At 49.4% G+C, this 22482-nt stretch overlaps 1 protein-coding gene across 3 annotated transcripts in view; it reads left to right on the top strand.

Annotated features, from left to right (window-relative positions):
- The window catches only part of lrrc69 (leucine rich repeat containing 69), a 91814-nt gene extending 71536 nt beyond the window's left edge, over positions 1-20278 (top strand). For all 3 annotated transcript variants that reach the window (XM_055877384.1, XM_055877386.1, XM_055877385.1), the window contains 2 exons: positions 16814-16993; positions 19398-20278. In XM_055877384.1, coding sequence (XP_055733359.1) covers positions 16814-16993; positions 19398-19505 — 288 coding nt within the window. In that variant the 3' untranslated portion in view covers positions 19506-20278. The remainder of the gene's footprint in view (positions 1-16813; positions 16994-19397) is intronic.
- Positions 20279-22482: the final 2204 nt, after the last annotated feature.

Genomic DNA, 22482 nt, shown 5'->3' with positions numbered 1-22482 from the left:
CAGTCCTGTAGGAGTACAGGGTGACATATAGACTACATCAGGGTCCAACTCCAGTCCTGCAGGAGTACAGGGTGACATATAGACTACATCAGGGTCCAACTCCAGTCCTGCAGGAGTACAGGGTGACATATAGACTACATCAGGGTCCAACTCCAGTCCTGCAGGAGTACAGGGTGACATATAGACTACATCAGGGTCCAACTCCAGTCCTGCAGGAGTACAGGGTGACATATAGACTACATCAGGGTCCAACTCCAGTCCTGTAGGAGTACAGGGTGACATATAGACTACATCAGGGTCCAACTCCAGTCCTGTAGGAGTACAGGGTGACATATAGACTACATCAGGGTCCAACTCCAGTCCTGTAGGAGTACAGGGTGACATATAGACTACATCAGGGTCCAACTCCAGTCCTGTAGGAGTACAGGGTGACATATAGACTACATCAGGGTCCAACTCCAGTCCTGTAGGAGTACAGGGTGACATATAGACTACATCAGGGGTCCAACTCCAGTCCTACAGGGTGACATATAGACTACATCAGGGTCCAACTCCAGTCCTGTAGGAGTACAGGGTGACATATAGACTACATCAGGGTCCAACTCCAGTCCTGTAGGAGTACAGGGTGACATATAGACTACATCAGGGGTCCAACTCCAGTCCTACAGGGTGACATATAGACTACATCAGGGTCCAACTCCAGTCCTGCAGGAGTACAGGGTGACATATAGACTACATCAGGGTCCAACTCCAGTCCTGCAGGAGTACAGGGTGACATATAGACTACATCAGGGTCCAACTCCAGTCCTGTAGGAGTACAGGGTGACATATAGACTACATCAGGGTCCAACTCCAGTCCTGTAGGAGTACAGGGTGACATATAGACTACATCAGGGTCCAACTCCAGTCCTGTAGGAGTACAGGGTGACATATAGACTACATCAGGGTCCAACTCCAGTCCTGTAGGAGTACAGGGTGACATATAGACTACATCAGGGTCCAACTCCAGTCCTACAGGGTGACATATAGACTACATCAGGGTCCAACTCCAGTCCTGTAGGAGTACAGGGTGACATATAGACTACATCAGGGTCCAACTCCAGTCCTGCAGGAGTACAGGGTGACATATAGACTACATCAGGGTCCAACTCCAGTCCTGCAGGAGTACAGGGTGACATATAGACTACATCAGGGTCCAACTCCAGTCCTGCAGGAGTACAGGGTGACATATAGACTACATCAGGGGTCCAACTCCAGTCCTGCAGGGTGACATATAGACTACATCAGGGTCCAACTCCAGTCCTGTAGGAGTACAGGGTGACATATAGACTACATCAGGGTCCAACTCCAGTCCTGTAGGAGTACAGGGTGACATATAGACTACATCAGGGTCCAACTCCAGTCCTACAGGGTGACATATAGACTACATCAGGGTCCAACTCCAGTCCTACAGGGTGACATATAGACTACATCAGGGTCCAACTCCAGTCCTGCAGGAGTACAGGGTGACATATAGACTACATCAGGGTCCAACTCCAGTCCTACAGGGTGACATATAGACTACATCAGGGTCCAACTCCAGTCCTGCAGGAGTACAGGGTGACATATAGACTACATCAGGGTCCAACTCCAGTCCTGTAGGAGTACAGGGTGACATATAGACTACATCAGGGTCCAACTCCAGTCCTGCAGGAGTACAGGGTGACATATAGACTACATCAGGGTCCAACTCCAGTCCTGCAGGAGTACAGGGTGACATATAGACTACATCAGGGTCCAACTCCAGTCCTGCAGGAGTACAGGGTGACATATAGACTACATCAGGGGTCCAACTCCAGTCCTGCAGGAGTACAGGGTGACATATAGACTACATCAGGGTCCAACTCCAGTCCTGCAGGAGTACAGGGTGACATATAGACTACATCAGGGTCCAACTCCAGTCCTGTAGGAGTACAGGGTGACATATAGACTACATCAGGGAACAACTCCAGTCCTGCAGGAGTACAGGGTGACATATAGACTACATCAGGGTCCAACTCCAGTCCTGCAGGGTGACATATAGACTATATCAGGGTCCAACTCCAGTCCTGTAGGAGTACAGGGTGACATATAGACTACATCAGGGGTCCAACTCCAGTCCTACAGGGTGACATATAGACTACATCAGGGTCCAACTCCAGTCCTGCAGGAGTACAGGGTGACATATAGACTACATCAGGGTCCAACTCCAGTCCTGTAGGAGTACAGGGTGACATATAGACTACATCAGGGTCCAACTCCAGTCCTGTAGGAGTACAGGGTGACATATAGACTACATCAGGGTCCAACTCCAGTCCTGTAGGAGTACAGGGTGACATATAGACTACATCAGGGTCCAACTCCAGTCCTGTAGGAGTACAGGGTGACATATAGACTACATCAGGGGTCCAACTCCAGTCCTACAGGGTGACATATAGACTACATCAGGGTCCAACTCCAGTCCTGTAGGAGTACAGGGTGACATATAGACTACATCAGGGTCCAACTCCAGTCCTGCAGGAGTACAGGGTGACATATAGACTACATCAGGGGTCCAACTCCAGTCCTGCAGGGTGACATATAGACTACATCAGGGTCCAACTCCAGTCCTACAGGAGTACAGGGTGACATATAGACTACATCAGGGGTCCAACTCCAGTCCTGCAGGAGTACAGGGTGACATATAGACTACATCAGGGTCCAACTCCAGTCCTACAGGGTGACATATAGACTACATCAGGGTCCAACTCCAGTCCTGTAGGAGTACAGGGTGACATATAGACTACATCAGGGTCCAACTCCAGTCCTGTAGGAGTACAGGGTGACATATAGACTACATCAGGGGTCCAACTCCAGTCCTACAGGGTGACATATAGACTACATCAGGGTCCAACTCCAGTCCTGTAGGAGTACAGGGTGACATATAGACTACATCAGGGGTCCAACTCCAGTCCTACAGGGTGACATATAGACTACATCAGGGTCCAACTCCAGTCCTGTAGGAGTACAGGGTGACATATAGACTACATCAGGGTCCAACTCCAGTCCTGCAGGAGTACAGGGTGACATATAGACTACATCAGGGGTCCAACTCCAGTCCTGCAGGAGTACAGGGTGACATATAGACTACATCAGGGTCCAACTCCAGTCCTGTAGGAGTACAGGGTGACATATAGACTACATCAGGGTCCAACTCCAGTCCTGCAGGAGTACAGGGTGACATATAGACTACATCAGGGTCCAACTCCAGTCCTGTAGGAGTACAGGGTGACATATAGACTACATCAGGGTCCAACTCCAGTCCTGTAGGAGTACAGGGTGACATATAGACTACATCAGGGTCCAACTCCAGTCCTGTAGGAGTACAGGGTGACATATAGACTACATCAGGGGTCCAACTCCAGTCCTACAGGGTGACATATAGACTACATCAGGGTCCAACTCCAGTCCTGTAGGAGTACAGGGTGACATATAGACTACATCAGGGTCCAACTCCAGTCCTGTAGGAGTACAGGGTGACATATAGACTACATCAGGGGTCCAACTCCAGTCCTACAGGGTGACATATAGACTACATCAGGGTCCAACTCCAGTCCTGCAGGAGTACAGGGTGACATATAGACTACATCAGGGGTCCAACTCCAGTCCTGCAGGAGTACAGGGTGACATATAGACTACATCAGGGTCCAACTCCAGTCCTGTAGGAGTACAGGGTGACATATAGACTACATCAGGGTCCAACTCCAGTCCTGTAGGAGTACAGGGTGACATATAGACTACATCAGGGTCCAACTCCAGTCCTGTAGGAGTACAGGGTGACATATAGACTACATCAGGGTCCAACTCCAGTCCTGTAGGAGTACAGGGTGACATATAGACTACATCAGGGTCCAACTCCAGTCCTGTAGGAGTACAGGGTGACATATAGACTACATCAGGGGTCCAACTCCAGTCCTACAGGGTGACATATAGACTACATCAGGGTCCAACTCCAGTCCTGTAGGAGTACAGGGTGACATATAGACTACATCAGGGTCCAACTCCAGTCCTGCAGGAGTACAGGGTGACATATAGACTACATCAGGGGTCCAACTCCAGTCCTGCAGGGTGACATATAGACTACATCAGGGTCCAACTCCAGTCCTACAGGAGTACAGGGTGACATATAGACTACATCAGGGGTCCAACTCCAGTCCTGCAGGAGTACAGGGTGACATATAGACTACATCAGGGTCCAACTCCAGTCCTACAGGGTGACATATAGACTACATCAGGGTCCAACTCCAGTCCTGTAGGAGTACAGGGTGACATATAGACTACATCAGGGTCCAACTCCAGTCCTGTAGGAGTACAGGGTGACATATAGACTACATCAGGGGTCCAACTCCAGTCCTACAGGGTGACATATAGACTACATCAGGGTCCAACTCCAGTCCTGTAGGAGTACAGGGTGACATATAGACTACATCAGGGGTCCAACTCCAGTCCTACAGGGTGACATATAGACTACATCAGGGTCCAACTCCAGTCCTGTAGGAGTACAGGGTGACATATAGACTACATCAGGGTCCAACTCCAGTCCTGCAGGAGTACAGGGTGACATATAGACTACATCAGGGGTCCAACTCCAGTCCTGCAGGAGTACAGGGTGACATATAGACTACATCAGGGTCCAACTCCAGTCCTGTAGGAGTACAGGGTGACATATAGACTACATCAGGGTCCAACTCCAGTCCTGCAGGAGTACAGGGTGACATATAGACTACATCAGGGTCCAACTCCAGTCCTGTAGGAGTACAGGGTGACATATAGACTACATCAGGGTCCAACTCCAGTCCTGTAGGAGTACAGGGTGACATATAGACTACATCAGGGTCCAACTCCAGTCCTGTAGGAGTACAGGGTGACATATAGACTACATCAGGGGTCCAACTCCAGTCCTACAGGGTGACATATAGACTACATCAGGGTCCAACTCCAGTCCTGTAGGAGTACAGGGTGACATATAGACTACATCAGGGTCCAACTCCAGTCCTGTAGGAGTACAGGGTGACATATAGACTACATCAGGGGTCCAACTCCAGTCCTACAGGGTGACATATAGACTACATCAGGGTCCAACTCCAGTCCTGCAGGAGTACAGGGTGACATATAGACTACATCAGGGGTCCAACTCCAGTCCTGCAGGAGTACAGGGTGACATATAGACTACATCAGGGTCCAACTCCAGTCCTGTAGGAGTACAGGGTGACATATAGACTACATCAGGGTCCAACTCCAGTCCTGTAGGAGTACAGGGTGACATATAGACTACATCAGGGTCCAACTCCAGTCCTGTAGGAGTACAGGGTGACATATAGACTACATCAGGGTCCAACTCCAGTCCTGTAGGAGTACAGGGTGACATATAGACTACATCAGGGTCCAACTCCAGTCCTGTAGGAGTACAGGGTGACATAGACTACATCAGGGGTCCAACTCCAGTCCTACAGGGTGACATATAGACTACATCAGGGTCCAACTCCAGTCCTGTAGGAGTACAGGGTGACATATAGACTACATCAGGGTCCAACTCCAGTCCTGCAGGAGTACAGGGTGACATATAGACTACATCAGGGGTCCAACTCCAGTCCTGCAGGAGTACAGGGTGACATATAGACTACATCAGGGTCCAACTCCAGTCCTGCAGGAGTACAGGGTGACATATAGACTACATCAGGGGTCCAACTCCAGTCCTGCAGGGTGACATATAGACTACATCAGGGTCCAACTCCAGTCCTGTAGGAGTACAGGGTGACATATAGACTACATCAGGGTCCAACTCCAGTCCTGTAGGAGTACAGGGTGACATATAGACTACATCAGGGTCCAACTCCAGTCCTACAGGGTGACATATAGACTACATCAGGGTCCAACTCCAGTCCTACAGGGTGACATATAGACTACATCAGGGTCCAACTCCAGTCCTGCAGGAGTACAGGGTGACATATAGACTACATCAGGGTCCAACTCCAGTCCTACAGGGTGACATATAGACTACATCAGGGTCCAACTCCAGTCCTGCAGGAGTACAGGGTGACATATAGACTACATCAGGGTCCAACTCCAGTCCTGTAGGAGTACAGGGTGACATATAGACTACATCAGGGTCCAACTCCAGTCCTGCAGGAGTACAGGGTGACATATAGACTACATCAGGGTCCAACTCCAGTCCTGCAGGAGTACAGGGTGACATATAGACTACATCAGGGTCCAACTCCAGTCCTGCAGGAGTACAGGGTGACATATAGACTACATCAGGGGTCCAACTCCAGTCCTGCAGGAGTACAGGGTGACATATAGACTACATCAGGGTCCAACTCCAGTCCTCCAGGAGTACAGGGTGACATATAGACTACATCAGGGTCCAACTCCAGTCCTGTAGGAGTACAGGGTGACATATAGACTACATCAGGGAACAACTCGAGTCCTGCAGGAGTACAGGGTGACATATAGACTACATCAGGGTCCAACTCCAGTCCTGCAGAGTGACATATAGACTATATCAGGGTCCAACTCCAGTCCTGTAGGAGTACAGGGTGACATATAGACTACATCAGGGGTCCAACTCCAGTCCTACAGGGTGACATATAGACTACATCAGGGTCCAACTCCAGTCCTGCAGGAGTACAGGGTGACATATAGACTACATCAGGGTCCAACTCCAGTCCTGTAGGAGTACAGGGTGACATATAGACTACATCAGGGTCCAACTCCAGTCCTGTAGGAGTACAGGGTGACATATAGACTACATCAGGGTCCAACTCCAGTCCTGTAGGAGTACAGGGTGACATATAGACTACATCAGGGTCCAACTCCAGTCCTGTAGGAGTACAGGGTGACATATAGACTACATCAGGGGTCCAACTCCAGTCCTACAGGGTGACATATAGACTACATCAGGGTCCAACTCCAGTCCTGTAGGAGTACAGGGTGACATATAGACTACATCAGGGTCCAACTCCAGTCCTGCAGGAGTACAGGATTACATATAGACTACATCAGGGGTCCAACTCCAGTCCTGCAGGGTGACATATAGACTACATCAGGGTCCAACTCCAGTCCTACAGGAGTACAGGGTGACATATAGACTACATCAGGGGTCCAACTCCAGTCCTGCAGGAGTACAGGGTGACATATAGACTACATCAGGGTCCAACTCCAGTCCTACAGGGTGACATATAGACTACATCAGGGTCCAACTCCAGTCCTGTAGGAGTACAGGGTGACATATAGACTACATCAGGGTCCAACTCCAGTCCTGTAGGAGTACAGGGTGACATATAGACTACATCAGGGGTCCAACTCCAGTCCTACAGGGTGACATATAGACTACATCAGGGGTTCAACTCCAGTCCTGTAGGAGTACAGGGTGACATATAGACTACATCAGGGTCCAACTCCAGTCCTGTAGGAGTACAGGGTGACATATAGACTACATCAGGGGTCCAACTCCAGTCCTACAGGGTGACATATAGACTACATCAGGGTCCAACTCCAGTCCTGTAGGAGTACAGGGTGACATATAGACTACATCAGGGTCCAACTCCAGTCCTGCAGGAGTACAGGGTGACATATAGACTACATCAGGGGTCCAACTCCAGTCCTGCAGGAGTACAGGGTGACATATAGACTACATCAGGGTCCAACTCCAGTCCTGCAGGAGTACAGGGTGACATATAGACTACATCAGGGGTCCAACTCCAGTCCTGCAGGGTGACATATAGACTACATCAGGGTCCAACTCCAGTCCTGTAGGAGTACAGGGTGACATATAGACTACATCAGGGTCCAACTCCAGTCCTGTAGGAGTACAGGGTGACATATAGACTACATCAGGGTCCAACTCCAGTCCTACAGGGTGACATATAGACTACATCAGGGTCCAACTCCAGTCCTACAGGGTGACATATAGACTACATCAGGGTCCAACTCCAGTCCTGCAGGAGTACAGGGTGACATATAGACTACATCAGGGTCCAACTCCAGTCCTACAGGGTGACATATAGACTACATCAGGGTCCAACTCCAGTCCTGCAGGAGTACAGGGTGACATATAGACTACATCAGGGTCCAACTCCAGTCCTGTAGGAGTACAGGGTGACATATAGACTACATCAGGGTCCAACTCCAGTCCTGCAGGAGTACAGGGTGACATATAGACTACATCAGGGTCCAACTCCAGTCCTGCAGGAGTACAGGGTGACATATAGACTACATCAGGGTCCAACTCCAGTCCTGCAGGAGTACAGGGTGACATATAGACTACATCAGGGGTCCAACTCCAGTCCTGCAGGAGTACAGGGTGACATATAGACTACATCAGGGTCCAACTCCAGTCCTCCAGGAGTACAGGGTGACATATAGACTACATCAGGGTCCAACTCCAGTCCTGTAGGAGTACAGGGTGACATATAGACTACATCAGGGAACAACTCGAGTCCTGCAGGAGTACAGGGTGACATATAGACTACATCAGGGTCCAACTCCAGTCCTGCAGAGTGACATATAGACTATATCAGGGTCCAACTCCAGTCCTGTAGGAGTACAGGGTGACATATAGACTACATCAGGGGTCCAACTCCAGTCCTACAGGGTGACATATAGACTACATCAGGGTCCAACTCCAGTCCTGCAGGAGTACAGGGTGACATATAGACTACATCAGGGTCCAACTCCAGTCCTGTAGGAGTACAGGGTGACATATAGACTACATCAGGGTCCAACTCCAGTCCTGTAGGAGTACAGGGTGACATATAGACTACATCAGGGTCCAACTCCAGTCCTGTAGGAGTACAGGGTGACATATAGACTACATCAGGGTCCAACTCCAGTCCTGTAGGAGTACAGGGTGACATATAGACTACATCAGGGGTCCAACTCCAGTCCTACAGGGTGACATATAGACTACATCAGGGTCCAACTCCAGTCCTGTAGGAGTACAGGGTGACATATAGACTACATCAGGGTCCAACTCCAGTCCTGCAGGAGTACAGGATTACATATAGACTACATCAGGGGTCCAACTCCAGTCCTGCAGGGTGACATATAGACTACATCAGGGTCCAACTCCAGTCCTACAGGAGTACAGGGTGACATATAGACTACATCAGGGGTCCAACTCCAGTCCTGCAGGAGTACAGGGTGACATATAGACTACATCAGGGTCCAACTCCAGTCCTACAGGGTGACATATAGACTACATCAGGGTCCAACTCCAGTCCTGTAGGAGTACAGGGTGACATATAGACTACATCAGGGTCCAACTCCAGTCCTGTAGGAGTACAGGGTGACATATAGACTACATCAGGGGTCCAACTCCAGTCCTACAGGGTGACATATAGACTACATCAGGGGTTCAACTCCAGTCCTGTAGGAGTACAGGGTGACATATAGACTACATCAGGGTCCAACTCCAGTCCTGTAGGAGTACAGGGTGACATATAGACTACATCAGGGGTCCAACTCCAGTCCTACAGGGTGACATATAGACTACATCAGGGTCCAACTCCAGTCCTGTAGGAGTACGGGGTGACATATAGACTACATCAGGGTCCAACTCCAGTCCTGCAGGAGTACAGGGTGACATATAGACTACATCAGGGGTCCAACTCCAGTCCTGCAGGGTGACATATAGACTACATCAGGGTCCAACTCCAGTCCTACAGGAGTACAGGGTGACATATAGACTACATCAGGGTCCAACTCCAGTCCTACAGGGTGACATATAGACTACATCAGGGGTCCAACTCCAGGGTCCAACTCCAGTCCTGCAGGAGTACAGGGTGACTTATAGACTACATCAGGGTCCAACTCCAGTCCTACAGGGTGACATATAGACTACATCAGGGGTCCAACTCCAGGGTCCAACTCCAGTCCTGCAGGAGTACAGGGTGACATATAGACTACATCAGGGGTCCAACTCCAGTCCTGTAGGGTGACATATAGACTACATCAGGGTTCCAACTCCAGTCCTGCAGGAGTACAGGGTGACATATAGACTACATCAGGGTCCAACTCCAGTCCTGCAGGGTGACATATAGACTACATCAGGGGTCCAACTCCAGTCCTGCAGGAGTACAGGGTGACATATAGACTACATCAGGGTCCAACTCCAGTCCTGCAGGGTGACATATAGACTACATCAGGGTCCAACTCCAGTCCTGTAGGAGTACAGGGTGACATATAGACTACATCAGGGTCCAACTCCAGTCCTGCAGGGTGACATATAGACTACATCAGGGTCCAACTCCAGTCCTGTAGGAGTACAGGGTGACATATAGACTACATCAGGGGTCCAACTCCAGTCCTGCAGGAGTACAGGGTGACATATAGACTACATCAGGGGTCCAACTCCAGTCCTGTAGGAGTACAGGGTGACATATAGACTACATCAGGGTCCAACTCCAGTCCTGCAGGAGTACAGGGTGACATATAGACTACATCAGGGTCCAACTCCAGTCCTGCAGGGTGACATATAGACTACATCAGGGTCCAACTCCAGTCCTGCAGGAGTACAGGGTGACATATAGACTACATCAGGGTCCAACTCCAGTCCTGCAGGAGTACAGGGTGACATATAGACTACATCAGGGGTCCAACTCCAGTCCTACAGGAGTACAGGGTGACATATAGACTACATCAGGGTCCAACTCCAGTCCTGCAGGGTGACATATAGACTACATCAGGGTCCAACTCCAGTCCTGCAGGAGTACAGGGTGACATATAGACTACATCAGGGTCCAACTCCAGTCCTGTAGGAGTACAGGGTGACATATAGACTACATCAGGGTCCAACTCCAGTCCTGCAGGAGTACAGGATGACATATAGACTACATCAGGGGTCCAACTCCAGTCCTGCAGGGTGACATATAGACTACATCAGGGTCCAACTCCAGTCCTACAGGAGTACAGGGTGACATATAGACTACATCAGGGGTCCAACTCCAGTCCTGCAGGAGTACAGGGTGACATATAGACTACATCAGGGTCCAACTCCAGTCCTACAGGGTGACATATAGACTACATCAGGGTCCAACTCCAGTCCTGTAGGAGTACAGGGTGACATATAGACTACATCAGGGTCCAACTCCAGTCCTGTAGGAGTACAGGGTGACATATAGACTACATCAGGGGTCCAACTCCAGTCCTACAGGGTGACATATAGACTACATCAGGGGTTCAACTCCAGTCCTGTAGGAGTACAGGGTGACATATAGACTACATCAGGGTCCAACTCCAGTCCTGTAGGAGTACAGGGTGACATATAGACTACATCAGGGGTCCAACTCCAGTCCTACAGGGTGACATATAGACTACATCAGGGTCCAACTCCAGTCCTGTAGGAGTACAGGGTGACATATAGACTACATCAGGGTCCAACTCCAGTCCTGCAGGAGTACAGGGTGACATATAGACTACATCAGGGGTCCAACTCCAGTCCTGCAGGGTGACATATAGACTACATCAGGGTCCAACTCCAGTCCTACAGGAGTACAGGGTGACATATAGACTACATCAGGGTCCAACTCCAGTCCTACAGGGTGACATATAGACTACATCAGGGGTCCAACTCCAGGGTCCAACTCCAGTCCTGCAGGAGTACAGGGTGACATATAGACTACATCAGGGTCCAACTCCAGTCCTACAGGGTGACATATAGACTACATCAGGGGTCCAACTCCAGGGTCCAACTCCAGTCCTGCAGGAGTACAGGGTGACATATAGACTACATCAGGGTCCAACTCCAGTCCTGCAGGGTGACATATAGACTACATCAGGGGTCCAACTCCAGTCCTGCAGGAGTACAGGGTGACATATAGACTACATCAGGGTCCAACTCCAGTCCTGCAGGGTGACATATAGACTACATCAGGGTCCAACTCCAGTCCTGTAGGAGTACAGGGTGACATATAGACTACATCAGGGTCCAACTCCAGTCCTGCAGGTGACATATAGACTACATCAGGGTCCAACTCCAGTCCTGTAGGAGTACAGGGTGACATATAGACTACATCAGGGGTCCAACTCCAGTCCTGCAGGAGTACAGGGTGACATATAGACTACATCAGGGGTCCAACTCCAGTCCTGTAGGAGTACAGGGTGACATATAGACTACATCAGGGTCCAACTCCAGTCCTGCAGGAGTACAGGGTGACATATAGACTACACCAGGGTCCAACTCCAGTCCTGCAGGGTGACATATAGACTACATCAGGGTCCAACTCCAGTCCTGCAGGAGTACAGGGTGACATATAGACTACATCAGGGTCCAACTCCAGTCCTGCAGGAGTACAGGGTGACATATAGACTACATCAGGGGTCCAACTCCAGTCCTACAGGAGTACAGGGTGACATATAGACTACATCAGGGTCCAACTCCAGTCCTGCAGGGTGACATATAGACTACATCAGGGTCCAACTCCAGTCCTGCAGGAGTACAGGGTGACATATAGACTACATCAGGGTCCAACTCCAGTCCTGTAGGAGTACAGGGTGACATATAGACTACATCAGGGTCCAACTCCAGTCCTGCAGGAGTACAGGGTGACATATAGACTACATCAGGGTCCAACTCCAGTCCTGCAGGGTGACATATAGACTACATCAGGGTCCAACTCCAGTCCTGCAGGAGTACAGGGTGACATATTGACTACATCAGGGGTCCAACTCCAGTCCTGCAGGGTGACATATAGACTACATCAGGGTCCAACTCCAGTCCTACAGGAGTACAGGGTGACATATAGACTACATCAGGGTCCAACTCCAGTCCTACAGGGTGACATATAGACTACATCAGGGTCCAACTCCAGTCCTGTAGGAGTACAGGGTGACATATAGACTACATCAGGGTCCAACTCCAGTCCTGTAGGAGTACAGGGTGACATATAGACTACATCAGGGTCCAACTCCAGTCCTGTAGGAGTACAGGGTGACATATAGACTACATCAGGGGTCCAACTCCAGTCCTACAGGGTGACATATAGACTACATCAGGGTCCAACTCCAGTCCTGTAGGAGTACAGGGTGACATATAGACTACATCAGGGTCCAACTCCAGTCCTGCAGGAGTACAGGGTGACATATAGACTACATCAGGGGTCCAACTCCAGTCCTGCAGGGTGACATATAGACTACATCAGGGTCCAACTCCAGTCCTACAGGAGTACAGGGTGACATATAGACTACATCAGGGGTCCAACTCCAGTCCTGCAGGAGTACAGGGTGACATATAGACTACATCAGGGTCCAACTCCAGTCCTACAGGGTGACATATAGACTACATCAGGGTCCAACTCCAGTCCTGTAGGAGTACAGGGTGACATATAGACTACATCAGGGTCCAACTCCAGTCCTGTAGGAGTACAGGGTGACATATAGACTACATCAGGGGTCCAACTCCAGTCCTACAGGGTGACATATAGACTACATCAGGGGTTCAACTCCAGTCCTGTAGGAGTACAGGGTGACATATAGACTACATCAGGGTCCAACTCCAGTCCTGCAGGAGTACAGGGTGACATATAGACTACATCAGGGGTCCAACTCCAGTCCTGCAGGGTGACATATAGACTACATCAGGGTCCAACTCCAGTCCTACAGGAGTACAGGGTGACATATAGACTACATCAGGGTCCAACTCCAGTCCTACAGGGTGACATATAGACTACATCAGGGGTCCAACTCCAGGGTCCAACTCCAGTCCTGCAGGAGTACAGGGTGACATATAGACTACATCAGGGTCCAACTCCAGTCCTACAGGGTGACATATAGACTACATCAGGGGTTCAACTCCAGGGTCCAACTCCAGTCCTGCAGGAGTACAGGGTGACATATAGACTACATCAGGGGTCCAACTCCAGTCCTGTAGGGTGACATATAGACTACATCAGGGTTCCAACTCCAGTCCTGCAGGAGTACAGGGTGACATATAGACTACATCAGGGTCCAACTCCAGTCCTGCAGGGTGACATATAGACTACATCAGGGGTCCAACTCCAGTCCTGCAGGAGTACAGGGTGACATATAGACTACATCAGGGTCCAACTCCAGTCCTGCAGGGTGACATATAGACTACATCAGGGTCCAACTCCAGTCCTGTAGGAGTACAGGGTGACATATAGACTACACCAGGGTCCAACTCCAGTCCTGCAGGGTGACATATAGACTACATCAGGGTCCAACTCCAGTCCTGCAGGAGTACAGGGTGACATATAGACTACATCAGGGTCCAACTCCAGTCCTGTAGGAGTACAGGGTGACATATAGACTACATCAGGGGTCCAACTCCAGTCCTGCAGGAGTACAGGGTGACATATAGACTACATCAGGGGTCCAACTCCAGTCCTGTAGGAGTACAGGGTGACATATAGACTACATCAGGGTCCAACTCCAGTCCTGCAGGAGTACAGGGTGACATATAGACTACATCAGGGTCCAACTCCAGTCCTGCAGGAGTACAGGGTGACATATAGACTACATCAGGGTCCAACTCCAGTCCTGCAGGGTGACATATAGACTACATCAGGGTCCAACTCCAGTCCTGCAGGAGTACAGGGTGACATATAGACTACATCAGGGTCCAACTCCAGTCCTGCAGGAGTACAGGGTGACATATAGACTACATCAGGGGTCCAACTCCAGTCCTACAGGAGTACAGGGTGACATATAGACTACATCAGGGTCCAACTCCAGTCCTGCAGGGTGACATATAGACTACATCAGGGTCCAACTCCAGTCCTGCAGGAGTACAGGGTGACATATAGACTACATCAGGGTCCAACTCCAGTCCTGTAGGAGTACAGGGTGACATATAGACTACATCAGGGTCCAACTCCAGTCCTGCAGGAGTACAGGGTGACATATAGACTACATCAGGGTCCAACTCCAGTCCTGCAGGGTGACATATAGACTACATCAGGGTCCAACTCCAGTCCTGCAGGAGTACAGGGTGACATATTGACTACATCAGGGGTCCAACTCCAGTCCTGCAGGGTGACATATAGACTACATCAGGGTCCAACTCCAGTCCTACAGGAGTACAGGGTGACATATAGACTACATCAGGGTCCAACTCCAGTCCTACAGGGTGACATATAGACTACATCAGGGGTCCAACTCCAGGGTCCAACTCCAGTCCTGCAGGAGTACAGGGTGACATATAGACTACATCAGGGTCCAACTCCAGTCCTACAGGGTGACATATAGACTACATCAGGGGTCCAACTCCAGGGTCCAACTCCAGTCCTGCGGGAGTACAGGGTGACATATAGACTACATCAGGGTCCAACTCCAGTCCTGTAGGGTGACATATAGACTACATCAGGGGTCCAACTCCAGTCCTGCAGGAGTACAGGGTGACATATAGACTACATCAGGGTCCAACTCCAGTCCTGCAGGGTGACATATAGACTACATCAGGGGTCCAACTCCAGTCCTGCAGGAGTACAGGGTGACATATAGACTACATCAGGGTCCAACTCCAGTCCTGCAGGGTGACATATAGACTCAATCAGGGTCCAACTCCAGTCCTGTAGGAATACAGGGTGACATATAGACTACATCAGGGGTCCAACTCCAGTCCTGCAGGAGTACAGGGTGACATATAGACTACATCAGGGGTCCAACTCCAGTCCTGTAGGAGTACAGGGTGACATATAGACTACATCAGGGTCCAACTCCAGTCCTGCAGGAGTACAGGGTGACATATAGACTACATCAGGGTCCAACTCCAGTCCTGCAGGGTGACATATAGACTACATCAGGGTCCAACTCCAGTCCTGTAGGAGTACAGGGTGACATATAGACTACATCAGGTTCCAACTCCAGTCCTGTAGGAGTACAGGGTGACATATAGACTACATCAGGGTCCAACTCCAGTCCTACAGGAGTACAGGGTGTGCAGGCTTTCGTTCCAGCCCTTCAGTAAATGCTAAATTTGTGTTATATTCGATTCATTTGGTTTTATTTGTACTTCCTATTTCTTATTACTATGGCATTATGGGGAGGGAACCTGCAGTCAGCATGTCATTGGACTGGGTACACCATGGGTATCCTGTTCATATGACAAATAAACTGGAACAACACACCACCTGATTCAACTGATCATATCCCAACACACCACAACACCAAAACACACCACACCACCAAAACACAACACCAAAACACACCACATCACCAAAACACACCACAACACCAAAACACACCACACCACCAAAACACACCACACCACCAAAACACACCACACCACCAAAACACACCACAACACCAGAACACACCACAACACCAGAACACACCACAACACCAAAACACACCACCACACCAGAACACAACACCACACCAGAACACAACACCACACCAGAACACAACACCAAAACACACCACAACACCAAAACACACCACATCACCAAAACACACCACAACACCAAAACACAACACACCACCACAACACCAAAACACACCACACCACCAAAACACACCACACCACAACACCAAAACACACCACAACACCAAAACACACCACCAAAACACAACACAACACCAAAACACACCACAACACAACACCAAAACACACCACAACACCAAAACACACCACCAAAACACAACACACCACAACACCAAAACACACCACATCACCAAAACACACCACATCACCAAAACACACCACACCACCAAAACACACCACACCACAACACCAAAACACACAACACAACACACCATCAGTAGTCCTGACCCGTCCCTGTATCTCTGTCTCCAGGAGCTGTCTGCTCGTCTGATCCTGGTGGAGGACAAGGGTAGGTTTGGTATGGTCCACAAGGCTCTGTCGTCCCACCCTGGTCTGAGCCTGCTGCTGGCTGACTGGGGCAGGTGTTCCCTCTGCCTCCAACCCTTCCTCACCACCTGGCTGGAGTGTGTCCGCTTCATCAACCTCAGGAAGGTACAGTTACAGACACGTCCCAAATGGCACCCTATTCCCTACATAGTGCACTACCTTGACCAGGCACCCTATTCCCTACATAGTGCACTACCTTGACCAGGCACCCTATTCCCTATATAGTGCACTACCTTGACCAGGCACCCTATTCCCTACATAGTGCACTACATTGACCAGGCACCCTATTCCCTATATAGTGCACTACCTTGACCAGGCACCCTATTCCCTACATAGTGCACTACCTTGACCAGGCTCCCTATTCCCTATATAGTGCACTACCTTTACCAGGCACCCTATTCCCTACATAGTGCACTACCTTGACCAGGCACCCTATTCTCTAATAGTGCACTACCTTGACCAGGCACCCTGTTCCCTATACATAGTGCACTACAAATCAAATCAACATTTTTGGGGGGGGGTTTGCATACACAGATTTTATCAGATGTTATCGTAGGTGCAGAGAAATGCTTGTGTTTCCGGCTTCAACAGTGCAGTTAAATCAACAAAACACTACACACACAGAACCCCCCCAAAAATAGACATTACCTTCGCTTCCCTGGGTACAGGAACAATGGTAGACATCAAGTAAGTGGGGACAACAGACTGAGATGGGAAGAGATTGAATATGTCCGCAAACATTCCAGCCAGCTGGTCTGCACGTGCTCTGAGGCCAACGGTTTGGGATGCCGTCTGTGCCGGTGTTTAACACGTTTAAATGACTTCGGCCACGGAGAAAGAGAGCACACAGTCCTTGTGAACGTCGGGGGCCCTGTCGGCGGCTCAGTATTGTTTTGAGGTGGTGAGGTGTCGGTGTCTGCAACATGGCTTGCTTTCCCTTTATAATCTGTGATTATCTGGAGTCCCTGCCACATACGTCTCGTGTCTGAGTCGTTAAATTTCCTCTTTTGATTGCCTTACAGGTTTCATAGCTGGTCTGTTTGTACACATCCATGTTCCCAGTCACCTTGGTTAAATGCGGTGGTTCGCGTTTTCAGTTTTGCGTGAATGCTGTCTTTTATCCACGTGTTTTTGTTTGGATAAGTGCTAATCGACACGGTGGGAACAACATCCTCTATGCAATCAGTCACAGAGTCAGTGTATACGTCGATACTATTTCCGTGTGATCTAAACAATGTTGAAGGATAGATTCCGATTGGTCAGACCAATGTTGAACAGTCCTTACCACGGATACTTCCTGTTTAAGTGTCTGCCTATAGGTGGGGTGGAGCACAATGGAGGCGTGATCTGATTTACCGGAGGGAGGGGAGGGCCTTGTAGCCGTCCCGGGAGGAGTGTAGCAATGCTTTATGGTCCATGTTAAGCGTGTAGCACAGGAGATGTGTTGGTATAATTTCTGTAGTGTTTTCCTCAGATTTCCTTTATTAAAGTCCCCAGCTACAATAAATGTCACCTCAGGATATACAGTTCTTCTTCCTGGAGAGTTCTTTATTACTGTCTGCACGATGTACTGAGAACCCAGGTGGCTGTATGGATGGGGACAGTATATCCAGAGAGAGCCATGATTCCATGAAACAGAGTATGTTACAGTCCCTGATGTCTCTGTGGAAGGAGATCCTCGCCCTGAGCTCGTCTGCTTTACTGAACATTAGTGAGTAATATACTCTGAAGCGGTGGATGGTGTGCACGCCTCCTGAGTCAGACCCACTCCTTCCACCTCTTCTCTGGCGTCAGCGTTTTGGGGCAGCCCTGGGATAAATAAAGCTGCCTCGGGAAGTTCAAGCAAAGGATCCAGGTCAGGGAAGTCGAATTTCCACTCTAATTTCTAGTGAGTGACTGCCAATCAAATATCGAAAAGTTATTTCCGGTTGTAGGTAAAAGTACAACAAATGTTCTGACCAAATAATGTAGGAAATAAACAACAACATACTGCACAGTTTGGCTAGGAGGTAGAAACAAGGCTGTCTGATGTAAAATAAATAATATATATCTTAGGAAGGCACGGTAACTGATATTAGCTGCCCCAGTCCCTACCTAGTACACTACTTTGACAGTATACAGAACATTGTACAAGACAAAGAGACTAAGATGGGGATATCAGCTGCCCCAGTCCCTACCTAGTACACTACTTTGACAGTATGCAGAACATTGTACAAGACAAAGAGACTTAGATCATAGGTGATACCAGCTGCCCCAGTCATCTACAGACACCATGTAGCCTACACTACAGCTCATTTACACATCAAATAACTTCATTCTGATACATATACGGATTTCAAACATTATATTTCAAGTTATCAGTCATCTACACACAAACTTACTTTGTGCCTATGGTTCCAATCGTTGGCGTAGTGAAAGGTAAACACACGTGTTCTTCCTGCTGCATCACTGGTTTCAATGGTACTACTATCCGTAGCCACGGCAACCGTCTCACTGCTCTCTCCTTCAGGACATGAAGATGAGGAGTTCTCAGACCATCCCTGTACGCGTTCTCCTCTGTTCCTACAAGTGCTTCAATAAGAGCGGACATTCATACTATGCTGTTGCATCTCTATGAAGAGGTACTTCTATTAAAACACGTCTTTTATATAATTATATGTAAGTAGTTCCTGTTCTTTCAATCCTATATGTATTATCTGAATGTCCACCAGATGGCAGCAGAGGACCATAGTAAAGAGGCCAGACTCCTGACACAATACCATAAAGCCAAAACAATGAGCTAGGCTGGCCAGAGAGCTAGGTTGGCCAGAGAGCTAGGTTGGCCAGAGAGCTAGGTTGGCCAGAGAGCTAGGTTGGCCAGAGAGCTAGGTTGGCCAGAGAGCTAGGTCAGTTATAATCATGTTATTACCAGGATGGTCTATTGATCTGTCTTATCAGTTATAATCATGTTATTACCAGGATGGTCTATTGATCTGTCTTATCAGTTATAATCATGTTATTACCAGGACGGTCTATTGATCTGTCTTATCAGTTATAATCAGGTTATTACCAGGATGGTCCATTGATCTGTCTTATCAGTTATAATCATGTTATTACCAGGATGGTCTATTGCTCTGTCTTATCAGTTATAATCATGTTATTACCAGGATGGTCTATTGCTCTGTCTTATCAGTTATAATCATGTTATTACCAGGATGGTCTATTGATCTGTCTTATCAGTTATAATCATGTTATTACCAGGATGGTCTATTGATCTGTCTTTTCAGTTATAATCATGTTATTACCATATTTTAAATACAGATTTGAGAAATGTACTTCTAGGCTATTGCATTAATAATTCGGTTAAAATATGTTCCTCAATAAAATATCTAAATATATTTTAATACTTTATACATGTTTTCTAGATTTGTACATTTTCATTTGTTCACTGAGTCCTCTCCTATTGTGTCATTCTCAGCGTACGGTGATCTGTCTCCATTCTCTCTCTCAGGCCGATGGCATCTGTTAATTCCCAACCTGAGAGAGAGAAGTGAATTCCTCTGAATTAATTCCTCCTCGTTCCCTCCAGAGTACAGAGACCTCAGCTTGTTGCAGTGTCTAAAGACAGACAGACAGACAGACAGATAGAGTTGGGTCTGGCTCATGAATGATGCATAAGGTTTAATTGCAAACCCAGAAATGAATGACTTTGGACTGATGTAGAGCAGGGAAACCATACATCTCTGCAAAAATAAATAAATAAAGACAACTAATTGATGAATAATTAAGGCCGTGCGCGGAAGGACGGCTCGGAGCTACAGGGCAAAATAAAAATTGTGACATTTTGTTTCAATCAATTCCAAAGCGCTAGTCGGGTTGGAAGGGAAAGTGCACTTAGGAGAGAGATGGCCTTGACAGAGGCACAGAGAGGATGTCCTGAGAGACGGCCTTGACAGAGGACCAGAGAGGATGTCCTGAGAGACGGCCTTGACAGAGGAACAGAGAGGATGTCCTGAGAGACGGCCTTGACAGAGGCACAGAGAGGATGTCCTGAGAGACGGCCTTGACAGAGGACCAGAGAGGATGTCCTGAGAGACGGCCTTGACAGAGGCACAGAGAGGATGTCCTGAGAGACGGCCTTGACAGAGGCACAGAGAGGATGTCCAGAGCGACGGCCTTGACAGAGGCACAGAGAGGATGTCCTGAGAGACGGCCTTGACAGAGGACCAGAGAGGATGTCCTGAGAGACGGCCTTGACAGAGGCACAGAGAGGATGTCCAGAGCGACGGCCTTGACAGAGGCACAGAGAGGATGTCCTGAGAGACGGCCTTGACAGAGGACCAGAGAGGATGTCCTGAGAGACGGCCTTGACAGAGGCACAGAGAGGATGTCCAGAGCGACGGCCTTGACAGAGGCACAGAGAGGATGTCCTGAGAGACGGCCTTGACAGAGGAACAGAGAGGATGTCCTGAGAGACGGCCTTGACAGAGGCACAGAGAGGATGTCCAGAGCGACGGCCTTGACAGAGGACCAGAGAGGATGTCCTGAGAGACGGCCTTGACAGAGGCACAGAGAGGATGTCCAGAGCGACGGCCTTGACAGAGGCACAGAGAGGATGTCCTGAGAGACGGCCTTGACAGAGGCACAGAGAGGATGTCCTGAGAGACGGCCTTGACAGAGGCACAGAGAGGATGTCCAGAGCGACGGCCTTGACAGAGGACCAGAGAGGATGTCCTGAGAGACGGCCTTGACAGAGGCACAGAGAGGATGTCCTGAGAGACGGCCTTGACAGAGGCACAGAGAGGATGTCCAGAGAGACGGCCTTGACAGAGGCACAGAGAGGATGTCCTGAGAGACGGCCTTGACAGAGGAACAGAGAGGATGTCCTGAGAGACGGCCTTGACAGAGGACCAGAGAGGATGTCCTGAGAGACGGCCTTGACAGAGGAACAGAGAGGATGTCCTGAGAGACGGCCTTGACAGAGGCACAGAGAGGATGTCCTGAGAGACGGCCTTGACAGAGGCACAGAGAGGATGTCCAGAGCGACGGCCTTGACAGAGGCACAGAGAGGATGTCCTGAGAGACGGCCTTGACAGAGGAACAGAGAGGATGTCCTGAGAGACGGCCTTGACAGAGGCACAGAGAGGATGTCCAGAGCGACGGCCTTGACAGAGGACCAGAGAGGATGTCCTGAGAGACGGCCTTGACAGAGGCACAGAGAGGATGTCCTGAGAGACGGCCTTGACAGAGGCACAGAGAGGATGTCCAGAGAGACGGCCTTGACAGAGGCACAGAGAGGATGTCCTGAGAGACGGCCTTGACAGAGGAACAGAGAGGATGTCCTGAGAGACGGCCTTGACAGAGGACCAGAGATGATGTCCTGAGAGACGGCCTTGACAGAGGAACAGCGAGGATGTCCTGAGAGACGGCCTTGACAGAGGCACAGAGAGGATGTCCTGAGAGACGGCCTTGACAGAGGACCAGAGAGGATGTCCTGAGAGACGGCCTTGACAGAGGCACAGAGAGGATGTCCTGAGAGACGGCCTTGACAGAGGCACAGAGAGGATGTCCAGAGCGACGGCCTTGACAGAGGCACAGAGAGGATGTCCTGAGAG

Source organism: Salvelinus fontinalis, chromosome 22, assembly GCF_029448725.1.
Source record: "Salvelinus fontinalis isolate EN_2023a chromosome 22, ASM2944872v1, whole genome shotgun sequence".
NCBI lineage: Eukaryota > Metazoa > Chordata > Actinopteri > Salmoniformes > Salmonidae > Salvelinus > Salvelinus fontinalis.
This window is presented reverse-complemented; position numbering and strand designations above follow the sequence as displayed.